This window comes from Acanthisitta chloris, unplaced genomic scaffold (assembly GCF_000695815.1).
Source record: "Acanthisitta chloris isolate BGI_N310 unplaced genomic scaffold, ASM69581v1 scaffold26071, whole genome shotgun sequence".
NCBI lineage: Eukaryota > Metazoa > Chordata > Aves > Passeriformes > Acanthisittidae > Acanthisitta > Acanthisitta chloris.
In genome coordinates, this window is record NW_008658050.1 from 1 (window position 1) to 15,539 (window position 15,539).

At 37.2% G+C, this 15,539-nt stretch overlaps 1 protein-coding gene across 1 annotated transcript in view; it reads left to right on the plus strand.

The window, feature by feature from the left end:
- Nucleotides 1–526: 526 nt before the first annotated feature.
- BORA (bora, aurora kinase A activator) overlaps nucleotides 527–15,539 on the plus strand; it is a 15,690-nt gene continuing 677 nt past the window's right edge. Inside the window, exons 1-10 of the mRNA XM_009084974.1 lie at nucleotides 527–688; nucleotides 1,756–1,862; nucleotides 5,160–5,205; nucleotides 6,548–6,629; nucleotides 7,862–7,927; nucleotides 8,671–8,727; nucleotides 10,658–10,875; nucleotides 12,107–12,260; nucleotides 13,264–13,862; nucleotides 14,258–14,389. Of these exons, the coding sequence (XP_009083222.1) occupies nucleotides 533–688; nucleotides 1,756–1,862; nucleotides 5,160–5,205; nucleotides 6,548–6,629; nucleotides 7,862–7,927; nucleotides 8,671–8,727; nucleotides 10,658–10,875; nucleotides 12,107–12,260; nucleotides 13,264–13,862; nucleotides 14,258–14,389 (1,617 nt within the window). The 5' untranslated portion in view covers nucleotides 527–532. The remainder of the gene's footprint in view (nucleotides 689–1,755; nucleotides 1,863–5,159; nucleotides 5,206–6,547; nucleotides 6,630–7,861; nucleotides 7,928–8,670; nucleotides 8,728–10,657; nucleotides 10,876–12,106; nucleotides 12,261–13,263; nucleotides 13,863–14,257; nucleotides 14,390–15,539) is intronic.

Here is a 15,539-nt window from a genome sequence, read left to right on the forward strand (position 1 = left end):
CTCCGCCCCGCTGGGGCTCTGCGGCCCTTTCTGTGCCTGCCGTGGGGGCTCCGTGGGGCGGGAGGGCAGCGAGGGCCCCGCGCGGGACGTTCCCGTGCCACCCGCGCCGCCAGTCGGTCCCTTACCCCGAAACCCTCGAGCGCCCGCGGTGGCTGTGTGAGCTAACTCCGGAGTGCGCTTGGCTTCGTGGCCGTTTTGTTTCTTCTGGTGATCGGTTGTGGGGTTTTTTGGTTGCTTGTTGTTTTCGGTAGTTTAAATGTGGGGTTTTTAGCCTCCCTTTCTGTGTCCCTTCTTGTCTGGTTTTCATAGGTTCTATTTATTTTTCGTTTATCTTATTAGCTCTATGTGTCAGTAGGTCCAAGACAAAGCTAACTTCGTTTTTGTTAGTCTTTTGAATGTTGCTGGCACCCTAGAATGGTTGATCATCACTTCCCAGAGCCTTCAGGATGACCTTAAAATGCCAGACTTAGAGCATAATTATTTTCCTTAATTTTTCCTTTCCCTCTCTCTTTTTCAGATATAGTTTAGTGTTATGGGTGATACAGAAGAACCTAAAATGCAGATAACACCAGAAACTCCAGGACGAGTCACAATCCTGAACCCTTTTGAAAGTCCCAGTGATTATTATACTCTTCAGGAGCAGATTGTCTCCAGCCCTTCCATCTTTAAGTCAACAAAATCTTCCTCTGTAAGATGTAGCCTTTGGTTGTGTAACTATATAGATGGAGTGCTAATGTTTTGAAATACATTAGAGTATTTTATTTAGTATACTTTAACATATATACTAAACTAACTAATTTTGGTGCCATTAGTTTGTTCTGTTCACAGCAGCATGCTGCTTTTATTACTAACACTGTCACTTAGTCTTGATATCTTCCTAAATTTCTTTTAAGTATTGGGTGATTGTGTGCCAAAACCAGCTGAAACTACATAAAGAGCAGTTTTTGGATGTGATGCTCTTGTCCCATTAAAGTGGAAAAAACCAGTTTCACTTACATGTTAAGCATGCTGGATGCAAGTAAAACTTAATTGCACTTCCATTATGAGCTGTTTGCATATTCACAGAATGAAGCTAATGATTTTCTGGATATACAGCTGTTTTTTAGTGGCAAATTACATTCTAGTTTGCAGTTGAAATTATTTTCTGATAAGCAGTAGAGATAATACTGTGCTAATGAAACTAAAAAGCCTTACTTAGTAGATAATTTTTCAACATATTTTAAAAGTACTTTGTAATTGTTGAGTAAAAGGGTGAAGCTACTTTTTTCTGAGTTGGGTTTTGTTGTGCACTATGCATAGCATTATGAGGGACACTTTGCAGGCTGTATATGAGGTTGCAATCTTTGAAATGGGTGGTGAAAGAGAGCATTAGGTATGCACACTGGGTTTTCATGGAACCACAATTTGGCAATCTAGAAGCAACTAAATTTCATCCCAAGTTATGCATCTCTAGTAGATCTATCCTCAGAAATGGAGAAGGAGCTGACACCTCTAAATATTAGCTATAATCTTCCACTTGACATTATCTTGTAAGTCATTGTAATACCACTACCAGGATAAGAAGCCTGATTGACTGGCTTTTTTTTTTTTTTTTTAAATGTAGATCATTTAAATAGAAACTCTTTTGATCGTCTCTGACAGAAACTATATGGAAGCTATGATTGTGTTGTTTCATTGATATTTGATTTGTCCCACAGTTTTATTTTTACCTTTATTTTTAATAGCAAGCATTAAGATGCCTGTTTCTTTCTTTAGACACCAGGAAAGTTTAGATGGTCTATTGATCAACTTGCTCTAATAAATCCTGTGGAAATTGACTCAGAAGATGTTCGACGCCAAGCAATGTATTTGAGCCATGCTAGGTAACTTACAGTCTAGTCTTATGCAGTTAACTTAGCTTGAATACTAGAACACTGTTCTTTTGTTTAATTACATTTCAGCACAGCATCAAAGACTTTTTAGTCAAATCTTCTAATATAAATTTTTGCATGTCCGTGATGTGGATATAATCTGTAGATGAGGCTGCCTCTGTGTTGCTTCTTTTTGTTGTTAAGAACTGTTGATCCACTCTGATTGTAGTTTGGAAGACAGTCAGGTGTAATCAGTCAATGGAAGCAAGACTGTGTCTTGCTAGGGATTGTTAACCAGGCTACCTCTTTTGCTCCTTGTTACAACATAGTTCGTCTTCTCTGAGTGTTCCATACAAAGACCTGTGAAGCACAGGCTTCCTTGGTCTTTGGGACTTCTGCAGAGGGATAGAGCTGGGAAAAGTAGCTAGGGAAGCCAGTACTGTCTTTGAAAGGTTTAGACTTAAAGTGAGGGAGTGGGGACCAATAAGCTTGCTGTCTTTGAGGAGAAGAATCCTAGTTACATGAAATAGTTTGGTGACCTTATCTCAACTTTTTCCTTTCTCTGGAAATAGCTTCCATGAGGAAAACAAGTAGGTAAAACAGGCTTGGTATTTGGAGCTTATCTCAGGGGATAATTTTACACACTAGTGCTACAGAACAACATGCCAAGTGAAGGTAATTGAGGGGAGGCCGTGCTGGTGAATCCCATAGACATGTACATTTCTCAGATACAAACTTGCACAAAGAACTGCATCTCATGACATGAAGCATTGCAGTAATAGAATAATAAACCAATTCTCCATCCTGTCTAGATCAGGTTGCTCAGAGTCCCATCCATCCTGACCTTGAATGTTTTTCAGGGATGGGACATCTACCACCTCACTGAGCAACCTGTTCCAGTGTTTTGGCACCCTCATCGTAAAAGATACTGTGAATTAAACCTATTGTTCTTAGTGTCTGACTGAACCTACATCTCTTTTTGAATAGGAAGAGCAGTAGGAAGAATTTAACTGTCTTCAACTATATCTGTGAATCTCCATGTCTTGATGTCAATATTATTTTCCCTGATATCTGTTTGTTTCTTGGCTTTTCTCTAGCGTCTAGTAGGTTTCAGACTCTAGTGTTTTTATAAGTTATATATCCTTAAGCCTTATCACATTGTTTCTGGAAGCCTTTTAGAACACATGCAAGCTAGCTTTCATGTGACAGTTCTGACAATTAATGACATGGCACCATAAACATGTGTTGTTTCAGGCTGTCCCACTGTTTCATACCGACTGATTTTTTTTTTCCTTAAGTCATCGATGACTGGAAAGAGGCTGGTTTGTCCATGTGTAGATTTGCTGTGTCCATGCTTGCATGTTTAAATGTAGTACGGACTGAGGCAGTTATTTCTGATGGCTGCAAACTGTACATCGTTAAATACATATACATATAGATGTGTATATGTAGGATTTTGCATGGAAATTAATTTTAATTTACGTTTCATAAATACAGTTTTATGGGAAGTAAAGCATCGTGAATACAGCTCTTGGTATTAAAAGTTACTGATAAGAGAATTGAGTTTTATATAGCATAAGGCCCATGCCTTATGCTATATAAACTATATACTCTTGTTAGCAAGAAATAATATACTTGTTAACAAGTAATTTTCTGAATTAGTTGCAGACAACCACAAGCATGGGAAACTGTATAAATATTTCAAACTGTTAGTTCTCTGTAATGTGGTAAAATTAATCTGAGGAGCAGCACAGTGTAAAAGCTCATGACTGCTTGGAAAACTCTGTGTATCGTGTGTAGACTTGATTTTGTGTAGTATTACTGTTTCCATAAACTGGACATCACCTATGCACTGTGTGCATTTATTACTCTGCTTACAAGCTGATTAGGAGAATGTTTTCTGGCAGACTGTGTCAGTGAAAAATAGTCTGTCAATAATGTGGCCACAGTCTTGTCCACAAGCTTTCCTCTACCATTTTTATTTCTGCTGGAGGAAATGGAAGGTTTCTAAACCACATGCTGTGCTATTATTCATTAATTATTTTTAAAAACTGTACTGCATCTTCTGTGTCACAGTTTCAAGTACTACGTTGCTTAAAGTATCATACAAGACTGGCTTGTTTTTATTCTTTTTAAAGATATATATGACATTATCACTTTGTTATTTTTCTGGACTTATGCACTAAAAAAACCCTCTTTTGCATTAACCAGCACTTGGGACCTGTTTTCCAAGTTCCCTTGTTTCTCCTTTGGAATCTGGCTTGTAAAAATGCCTATTACTTGTGATCCACTATGCATAAATACACAATGATAATATGCTCATTTTTTGGTACAATGAGTTTTGTGCAAGTGTCTTCCTAGATCACCTTAGCATCACCTAGGCAGACACAATTGAGGACAGCGTGTTCAAATATTGCAGATATATTCGAAGTCTGATAAGCATGAAAGAGCTGCGAGAGCTTATACATTGGCACATTTGTGTGTGTATCGCGAATCATGTCTGTAATCTAACCGACATCTAAAATTATTCAAGGGTAATTCAGGTATACTGTGTATAAAAGTGCTTTGGGATTCAGCTAAGACAACAATGAACATTTATAAGGTCCAGAAATTTTACAATAAATCGCATAGTAACTGAAAGACTTGAAGGTGACTGTTAAAGGAAATACAGAATCTCACATGTCATGGCTGGAGTAACGACAATATTTTCCTTAAAACTAAGTTAAAAGCTGCATAAGGGGATTATGTTAATTGATGGAAACTGAAATGCGAGACTTTATTTCTAAACTGAAGAAAATGTGTCAGACTAGCTATTTGGGAGAACTGTGCTGAGAAAGTGCTATATCAGGAATCAATTTGCAAACACTCCAGGAATATTGTCTTCTGCCCTTTGATTCCTCAGAGCTTAGTTTTTTATTCTGCTTGGTTTTATAGTGCAAGTCTAATCTCATGGTAACTTTAATAGTAAAATCTATTCATATGACAAGTTCAACATAACTAAATGGATTATTTTGGAAGATCAGTTATGACTGATACAAGGAGTAAATAGAAGATTTGCAAATGTCCATTTATAAATGGTACAGATATTTTTCAAATTAATCAAACTGAGAAGTGCATTTATATTTCTAAATTTATAGTATAAGATTATTTCACATAACAGTAAAAGAATAATAAGATTTAGGGGTTAGTGTAATTTCATTTGTAAAGTTTCTCTTAAGCATCTATAAATTGGACTGGTTGGACTTTACATTTTTTTTTCCTACTTACGTGATGATTTTGATAACTGAGGTTTTTTCATTTATTACTTAGAATTGATAAGGAGACAGAAGACAGAAGGCAAAAAGCTATTGAGGAGGTAATAAAACTTTGCACTATCAAATATTGATTTGTTTTGCCTGCAAAAATGATTCACATCTATTATAGGTATTTCAAAACCCATATTTAGCATGAAAGTAATTTTGTGTCCTCATCCCTTGCAGTTGTAGTTGGAATCCACATGGTCTTTTTCTTCCTGTCTTCCTTCAGGCATCTGTTTAGTTTCACATTGCTTGGCTAGTGGTAAAGTAGCAGTAAAATAACTCTTATAAGTGCTTAATTTCATGTTAATAATAATGATTGAACATTTGGGGGTTTACAGTAACTGCTAGTGTTTTATTGGATTTTTGGTGGGTTTTTTTTGTTCCATCCGAAGTCTGTTTTGTTGGAGGCAAGACTTTATTCTGATAGCTTGTATATCTTTCCATCCATTTTTCATTTTATTTTTTTGCTGTCCATTTGCGTAGCAGAGAAGGAAAAGTGAAGTGCTCCAAATATTCACTATAGAAATCTTCAATGCTATTTCAGTTTAAAATAAAATAAGGCTCTGGTAGGCAAGTCTATCAGTTTCTGTCTCTACAAACAAAAAGTATGTTTTATGATTCTGTAGAGGTGCTGTGTAGTTGACTTGCTGCTAAGATGCTCTGTTGTTCTAAATCTGCATTAAAAAGGATATTTCTTCTTTGTGAGGTAAAACCTGCTGGATTATGCAGCTGAACAGCTTGAAGCCATTCTCTGATAAAAATTATGCCTTTATTAGTTGTGTGTCTCAAGCTGAGGTTTTTTCATTTGCTGTGAGTCTTGCATTTAGTGTGAGAACAGGATTTGCTGTGTATTTCTTGAAGCTGTGTAATAGTGTTCATCTCCTCAGTATCAGGGGGTTCCACAGTGCAACTGTGGTGATTAGATACAGTTTCTGGTTCAAAGAAAAAGACTGAAGTGCCAGTACCCATAGAAATTTCACACTAACCAATTTAGCTAAATACAGTAATAATGATGCCAAAAATCCTTGGCTTATCACTTCTGCTGTTACTTCAGTGTCTGTCAGTTCTGTGCAATACCTCAGTTGTCAAAATACAGTTTAACAAACTGAAAATTTGAAAAGAATTATTTTAAACTACTGTGCAGTAAGTATGGTAGTTACAATTCATATTTTGAAATGAGCAGTTATTGCTAAATGAAACTTTTATGCAGTTTTCACTGCAAACTTGAAAGGTCTGAGGTGCTGTGTGTCATAAAGTACATGGGAGTCTTCAAATTGTTTTGTCTTTAACCTCTCTGGGCCTGAAATAATGAATTATGTTCTACATTTTTTTATTGTTCAGAGTACTACTCTAAATTTGAGAATTTCCAATTTTTGGTTTGGTTTTATTCTATTCTAGTTTTTCACAAAAAGACTCATAGTTCCTTCTCCATGGACTGAACACGAAGACAAGCAAGTTTCTCAGTTTAATTCAACTAAATGTAAGTTGCTTTTGTGTGTGCACCCAAAATAATGCAGCTTTTGGAGAAATTAACAAGCATAATTTTTTCAACCTAAATTTAAAATTTTAAGAACCAGCGATAACGTGTGGCACAACTGATAGATTTGCAGCTGTTCTGTCCAGGTGCTTTCTTTGTTTAAGATTTATTTATTAATCCAGAGTTTTATAGAATTTTTCCTTTTTGTTATTTTTGGTTCTTATGCTTAAATCTTTTTCCTCTCATAAGCTGTCTTCAACCAGTTTAATTTACATACATAACTTGGCTGTGTTGATACAGTAATAGCTAAGTCTTCTACTTTACTTTTTCCTTCTGATATTTGCACATCCTACTTATTCTGACTGATTTCCTCTCAATATAAGCATATGGGAAATGGAGTTCCATTTTTTTTTATCCTACTTGCTGCATAAATTTCTGTTGTCATCTTAGTGTCCTGCTAGCTCACTGTCACTGGTCATGGGTTTTTTAAGTTTATTTTGTGTATGCCACTATAAGGTTTTATTCTTAATGCTGTTATTGAAGTTTATTTATAACCAGCAGAATACATAGTAAATGAATTACAAGCTGAACAAATGTCAGCTATAATGTAATATTTGCATGCAGCATTGTTTGGTAGGAAATTCTTAAATAAGTAGGGATTTTTACAAGATTTAGAAAAGACTATACACTTAAATTTGTTTTAATCAAGGAGATGCAGCTTGTGGATAGTGTATTTTTAATTGTCAATTGCAAGATTGTCACCTTTTTGGCAGAGAACATAAGCTGCAATCTTAGATCTGGGAATGTGAATGGCAAAAAAAAAAAGATCTAGTATGTTCTTTTGCTGTATGAAAAGGATGAAGTGTTTCTTCACCTTTGTCTTCAAGTCCAGACTGACTGATTTTCAGAAAATGTGTCTTACTTTAACATAGTCTGTTTGGCTAAGCATAAACAGTGTTTGTTTTAAACCTCTGTAATGTAGAGAAGGCTGCAGGAGACAAAGGTTTCAGTGATGTTGATGCTACTCCACTGAGACTTTTTTTAATAGAAAGCTGTTGAAATTCACTTGATCAGCTGTAATGGTAATTTTTCAGTACTCATTTCTAATCTCTTTCAGACTTTGGTGCAGAAATTTTGTTTAGTTGTATTAAATATTCTAACTTGCTGTTGCTAGGTTTCAAAACTCTATATACAACTTTATGTGCCTGCTTAAATATAAGTTCTATGTTTTGTAGCCATAGATTTAGATAACATTTCTCCAATTGGAAGACAGATAACTTTGCAGCCTGGGAAAAGCAATGGTGAGTAAAAGGCAGTGTCTGAAATGACAGGCTTTCTCTGAAGCAAAATAACCCATTTTTAATGGCTGTTTAATTTCAAAGGGGAATTATTTGTTTGTTAATATTGCTGTAGAAATAGTTTTTCTTGAACTGTATGGTACTGCTAATTTTAGTATTCATTTCTCATAGTAATTCAATTCTATTATGCTTTGTTGTGTTTGTTTCTGAAGTAAAATAAGTCCTCTGTAGACTGTAGGGTGCATGTTTTTCTGACTCAGTCTGCCCTTTTTCTGAATTAAGAAGTGGATGCAAGCCTCAGGTTTAAGGGTAAATTACAGTTTCAAGAAACCTTTAATGTGTTGGATTGTTTTATGTTAGAGAATCTTGATGATTTTCTATGCCAAATAAATATCAAATCTTAATATATCTTTTAAACTATATCATTTTAGATAAATAGATAGTGTTTTCCCCCAGGGTATTTTGACCTTTCTCCCATGTCCTTTTGAATCCTTCCTTTCATCAGAGACCTCTCTCCTCAGTTAGCAGCTTCTGGAGAGGCATTCTTACAGCTCTTGGTGTTTTTATCTCTCGGCTTCGTGTGCTGCATATAGTGTTCTCAAATCAGAATCGTAGCTTTAATTAGCACTTATTGCAACTGTAATTTAAATAGCTCAATTGCAGTGCAATTTTGAAGTGGATCTTTGTTTCTGCAGTTTTAGGGTAAGGTCACTGTGAGCTAATTTTGTTGGCTTTATTCATTGCAGCTTCCTGTCAGACAGTACTGTCTTTACCAGTGGATTTTAATTTAGAGAAAATACTAGGTATGTCATGCAATATCTAAGTTTTTAATTATGAAAGTCTAAATAGAAAACTTGGGGTTTTATTTGCTGGGTGTTATTGTCTTAGGAAATACTGAAATCCTAATGTGAGAATGCAAGCTTTAAGTATGTGTTCTAAATAGACAGTCGTGTGTTGCATGGGACATGTGGCTTAAATCATATGATCTGAGTGTGGACATAAAAATTAAAGATGAGGGATATGGAGGGCAGCTGGAAATTCTTCAGCCTGGAGAAGAGAAGACTGAGGGTGGACCTTGTAGCAGTCTACAGCTTCCTCAGGGGAGTGGAGGGGCAGGCACTGATCTCCTCTCTGTGGTGAGCAGTGACTGGACCTGAGGGAATGGTATGAAGCTATGTCAGGGGAGGTTTGGGTTGGATATTAGGAAAAGGTTTTTCACCCAGAGGGTGCCCGAGCACTGGAACAGCTCCCCAGGGAAGCTGTCACAGCACCAAGCCTGACAGAGTTCAAGAAGCATTTGGACAATACTGTCAGGCACATGGTGTGATTGTTGGGGCTGTTATGTCCAGGACCAGGAGTTGGACTCAATGATCCTTGTGGGTCCCTTCCAACTCAGGATATTCTATCATTCTATGAAATTTATTAACAGTTCTGAATGCCTAAAAGGTTGTAAGCAGAAGATACCCCCTGCCTCCCCCAAACTGAGCAGTTACTTACCTTAGTGGAGCTGCTTGGCTTACAGATGGCTGGCCATGAGGCTCATAGCTTTGCTCAAGGCAAGGCTGGGCTATGCTGGAGCTCTAGTTTAACTGAAGCCATGGTGGTGACTATAAGTTGTGTGGTGGCAAAAAAAGCCATGACTGCTGAAGAGGCAAGAGTCCAACTGTCTGATTTTTAACTGTTACATCAAACAATTCCTACCACCTTCTCAGGCAAGGGGTCTGGAAAGTCCTGTTCTTGCAGCATATGTGGGAATCACAGAATCAACCAGGTTAGAAGAGACCTCAAAGATCATAGAGTTCAACCCTACCATGATCACTAGACCATGGCACTAAGTGCCACATCCAGTCTTGTCTTGAAAACCTCCAGGGATGGTGAATCCACCACCTCCCCAGGCAGCTCATTCCAATGTCTGATAAGTCTCTCTGTAAAAAATCTCTTCCTAATATCCAACCTAAACCTCCCCTGGCAGGGCTTGAGTCTGTGCCCTCTTGTGGATACAGCCATCTTAGAATGTGTTGGCTGCATGTTCCTGTTCCAGTATAGAAATTCACCACTGTGAGTGTGAGCCATAAAAATTAAAATGGAAAACCAGAACCATATCTGTTCCTTTTGGTTTTCTGTCTTAACAAATGCTTCCATCCACACTTAGTTTGTGAGTTCATGAAAAATCTACAGGGAATATCCAATTAGAATAGAGCAAGAGCAAAAAAACTAAAATAATCTAGTAAGTCTTAGCATATTTTAATGGGTCTTTGTTAACATCCCTGTGCTTTCCTACTGTAAACTGCTTGGACTTGAATCCTCAAGTTGAATCTAGTTTATCTCTGGATGTATTATGAAGACATCAAAGCATATGTGAGACCTGAAGGAGTCTAGTTTTGCTTGCATAGTAAAATAATCCCTTTTTCACAACTCAGATGTGAAGAATAATGCAATTTTGCGAAAAGACCAGGAAGTAGATGCTAGCCAATATATATTTTTATTTCTTTTCTGTGATTCAGACTTTAGTATTAAGGGATAATAGACAGAAGTGCAACCTTAGTAGACAGAGCAGACGTTTTGTAGTGATAACAAGGGGTCCTTTGGGATTGGTGCCGCATTAAATTAATTACTTGCTGTATTGGTAAATTGGATTAAATGTTTTAATCTAGTTATATATGTCCCTGTAGTGGAAGACTTTTTTTTTTTTCTGCATCCTTACTGGAAACAACTTCTCTCCTATGTTTGTAGGTGAGTATTTTAGAACTGATGAATTTGAAGATCAGTCTCAGGAAAGTCTGAGCTCTTCATCACTCAGAAGAAAGCTGTTTTTAGAAGAAAATGGAAATGTATCTGCATGTTTGTCCCCTGCTCTGCGTAGTCCATGTGGTAGTCAGCCACTTGGAGTGCTGTGTTCATTAGCATTATCTCCAGTCCGCTGCACAAGCCCCCTGGACACATCTAGTTCAGTAAGTAGCCTGTTTTCTGGGCTGGATGGGATGTACTTAGGAGAATGTTAAGTGTTAGACTAAAGGATGGTGGGTTTGTTGGTTTGTTTGGGGTTTTTTCCAAATTTAGAAAAAGGTGAACAGAAAAAAAAAAAAGCCTTGGAAGTATATATTACTGACTTTTTATTATATTAAATTATTCTGTTGTGCTGCTGTTCTTTTGTATAGAAGGAATTATGTTTTAATTTTGTTTGGAAAAGGGAGTAGGAATTGATACATATAAAAGATGTGCTGAAATAGCATGTTGAAACCTTTTTTTTTTTAAATAAAATGTGCATACTAAGTAAGTCCTGTTTAAATCCATGAACTGCTATCTAAAATACCAGTTGATATGAACATGTGATGCAGTTATTTCCTGTATAGATCATAAAGTCATTTATAGTGCAAGAAATGACTTCTGGATCTTTGAATGCAGTGCTAAATATGCTTTTCTCTTTTCCATTGACCAGAGTTTTCCAGTGAACAGACATTTATGAGAACACAGAACATAATGTCTGGTTTTTAAATTAAGCTAAATGAACCTTATTCCCTGGCAGACATAGGACAGCTAAACTGGTTTAGGTGATAGTTTCATCTGTTTGGTGGCTGAAGTGGATGGAAAAGAGGTACCCTAGCAGGAGTGTGGCTTAAAAAGTTACTATGGTAACCTAGTAAAGAATTCCTACAAGTTAATTATACTGCTAGAAGTGAGTGTTCTTGTTGCACCATAGTCTTAAGCAAGATTGCGGTCACCATTCTCTTTTTTTAAGAAGTACTTTTGTCTGCTGCTGCATTAGGTAACACAGGTGACGTGGATCACATTAAAATAGAAATAGTGGCTGACTTTGATCTGCATTGATATGAGTAAGAAATTGAGATGAAATGCTTGAGTAGATACACAGATAGCATTAATTCTCAGTTCAGGTTTATCATAGTTCTTAAATATAATGGATATAATAGTCTTAGTTGGTATTGTGTGACACTTTCAGTCCATTGCTCTTTTCTCCTATATGAAGGCATGAGGTGCAAGTCAAGAGCTGCAACTGTAATATATAAGTTAAACTAATGGTAGAGACTGTTGTTGTAAAGGATTAGTCTTCCTCAGTGCCTCACAAGATTTTTAGTTAAAACACTTTTTATATATACATATTAGTCAAAGTTTACATTATGAAAATACATTATGTAGCTTTGGTTTTGTTTTGTTTTTCTGAAGGGTCAGTTTTCATCAAGTCCTATTCAGGGAGGAACAAGGACTTATAGCCTGGGAAGTATAACCAGTCCCACATTTCCAGAGGGGTCTCCTGCACATAATGGTTCTCCTACTTTTTCCCCAATTGCTTTTCACATAAGAAAGTCACCACTCTCAGGTATGGTGTAATTGTGTATGTATTGCTCTTTCCTGAGTAGTCTTACATTTTGTTTATAAAAATTGTTGAAGTCTTTGTTTGAATCAGGTTACTGTGCTTGGCAGACCAGCAGTCTTGTCCTATACGATACATTTTACTATTCAGCAGTGAACTGTCTTAATCATGTGAAATGCATATGCTTGCAAAAAATCAACTAGGGAAATTGTAGAAGGTGGCATTGAGACCCAATAGGAATGGAAAAAAAAAAGTTTGAAGGGTTAATCTAGTTTGGGAGAGGGTTTAAAGCCATATGCCTGAACCAAGTCAGCTCACAATTCTGATTTGGCCTACACTGAAGCATTTTAATTGGACAAAGAATGTTTGGCTTGAGTTTTCAAATCTTGTGCTCACGAAAATTATTTGAAATGAAACTGAAACTGACTAGTGAAGAACACTCTGTCCCCACTGTTCTAGAAAATGTCAGTATTTCATGCTGTGTCCATACCTGGCAGGGCTTAACACCATGTCTATACATGACTTTGCTGTGATGAGCCTTTTAGTATTTAACACTGTTGTATGTGGAGGTGGCATAGGTGTTTTCTCACTTGTTTGATCTTCTTAAACTTTACTGCTGCCACAAATTTAAATGCCTATAGAATGTGTATTGATATTTGTTCAGGAAAACCCCACAGAACCAACCTTCACACATTTTCCTTTGAATAATGTGTACTATTGACATTTGAAAATACAAGGTCTCCATTACAGCAAACCATGTCATAGAAAACAAATTTGGTGGTAAAAATGGGATAAAAATTTGCCTTTAATATGACAGTTAAAATATGCTGGTAGTTTGTTAGGTTTTGGGGGTTTGTTTTGGTTCTGGGTTTGATGGGTTTGTGAGACCAGAGGTCAGTGACATCCTACGTAGTTGGCTATAAATTATTCAATGGACTGTAAGGCTTTGAGGATGATGAGTTTTTCTATCAGATACCAGGTAGAGTTAAACCGTTGGGTTTTTTTGCAGACCGAAGAAAACTTACATTTCGTTCTCCAGATATTCCTTCTTGCTCAAATAGAATGACACCGCCGAGTACAAGAAGTCCTTATATAGATGGCTGTTCTCCAATTAAAAATTGTTCCCCTATGAGGCTGGGAGCTTGTAGAGGAACTGCCCAGTATCAGACTTCTGTCATTAGAATACCAATTGCAGTTGAGAATCACAGTGAGGATGAGGAAGACAAGGAAAATGCTTCTCCAGCAGCAGCTCGGTTCCCAGAAACGGATAATGGAATAAACTTATGTCAGGAAGATGGTAATGCTTTTGCATGTGGTACACACCTTGTGGTAGCAACTGTGTCTATCGCACAAGATCACTCGGAAGCTTGTCATCAAAGGTTGTCATTTCAGGATATAGAAGGCTTAAAGGAAAATAATACTGTGGATATGGCTGATGCAGCTGAAGCGTCAGAGGAAAACACTTGGATAAAAGAAACCATTGGCAATAGCAATACACCAATGACCAGCTTCATGACAGGCATCACGTTCAGTATTGAAAGCTCTCGCATGTGCATGTCACCTCTTGCAGAAAGCAGTGCAATTCCCTGTGACAACAGCAGTATTCAGGTAAAAATAAATTAGTTTTTTTGCTTCTGTGTAGAACTGAGCTCAGCGTAACTTTGAATATGTACATCATACTAGAAGTATTTATTTTCTCTTATTGGATGTGGCATGCAGGTGGTATTGTGCCTTTTGGCCCTTCCTTCCCATCCCCTCTTTCCTCTCTTGGTGGAGTTAGCATAACAATTACAATTATTTTTTTGTGTTGCTACGTACACATACATTTACCTTAATCCAAACTAATTCTGATAGACCTGTGTGCAATTTGCTTTTGTTATTAACTGATCATAGTTGGTTTGTTGGATTAAGTTCTGTTAATCAAATGTAAGTCATATTAGGTATCTGAGGGATTTATTGTGATAAATTACAGTACATTTTCATGCCCTGCTTCTTGATTTCAGGTGGACAGTGGTTACAATACACAGACTTGTGGAAGCAGCATTATGGATGCTGTGGGGGCTGAAAACAGTTGCAGAGAGAATGATGTGAATACTGTCATGTTTCAGAATAAATCTCAGCTGCTTAGAACAAAGGTAGGAGTTAAACTGTGATACAAAAGTGATAGGCTTCCCATCTAAAGCATCTCTTCCCCTTTTTATTTGGTTTCAGAAAGCCCAAGGGGAGAAACATGTTATAATAAGGATGTTAATATAGTACCATTTCATGTATTATATTGAAAAGAGAATAAATGCAGGACAAGTATTTCAAACTGGCAGTAAAATTAATGTTTTATGACAAAGGCAGAGGTTGTTTCAAAGGAACCTGAGGTATATGCATGTATATTGTTGTGAGGCTGCTCACAGCTTCTGATGTATTGTAGTTTGTCTCTTACTTTTTTGTTCTCGCTGCTTCTTGTATTGCTATTGGGGAAAAATTGTCCACTGCTAATTTTTGTAACTTCAGCATCAAGTTTCCTAGACCATACCTAGCGCTGACTTAGTGGTGAACTTTCTGCTTGGGTCCAGTATTTCACTACAAACCCTTTGACCTATCTAAAAATAAGTTACAAAAGACAATTTGTATCTAGCAAGACTCCTGAACCCTTAATCTTGTGACTGATAGGAGGGAGTGCTACTTCTTCCAGAGAACTGGAGGCAAGGGTAGTTTCTTTGGCGGAGGGAAACAATCATCTCCTCTGCCTTAGTAATTATGGTCTTACAGTCTTACAAACTTGGTAGCTTAGTGTTGTTTACAGCCCTTGAAAGGGAGACAGTACCAACCAGTAGTACCAGACTAAAAAGAAAAACCTCAAGCAAGCCCATTCAGCCCTGACTTCGCTTCTCTGCCAAGGTGAAGTGCAGATTGATGGCATCTTATAGACCACTGACATCAAATGTTGAACTCTGCTCATCTAAGACTAGGATAAATGTGCCCTTACAAGAAGAACTTCTAAAAATACCCATCTACTCTGAAGTCTTGCCCCAGTCACCCCGTTGAATGTGGATTATACGTGTGAATGTACTTAGCAGAATCAATCGTCTAGTATCAAACCTGTCCTAGAGAGACACACTGATGTCATGCAGCTGTCTTTTCACACTGCTAGTCTTTCAGTTGCCAGATCCTGACTAAATCAAATTTTGCACTTAGGATTTAAGTGTGAAGGCATTAAGTACTTCATTCAGCTCTCAGAACAGAGAACCCCCAGAGGAAGAAAAGAAAAAAGCACAGACACTGCTGGCTGAA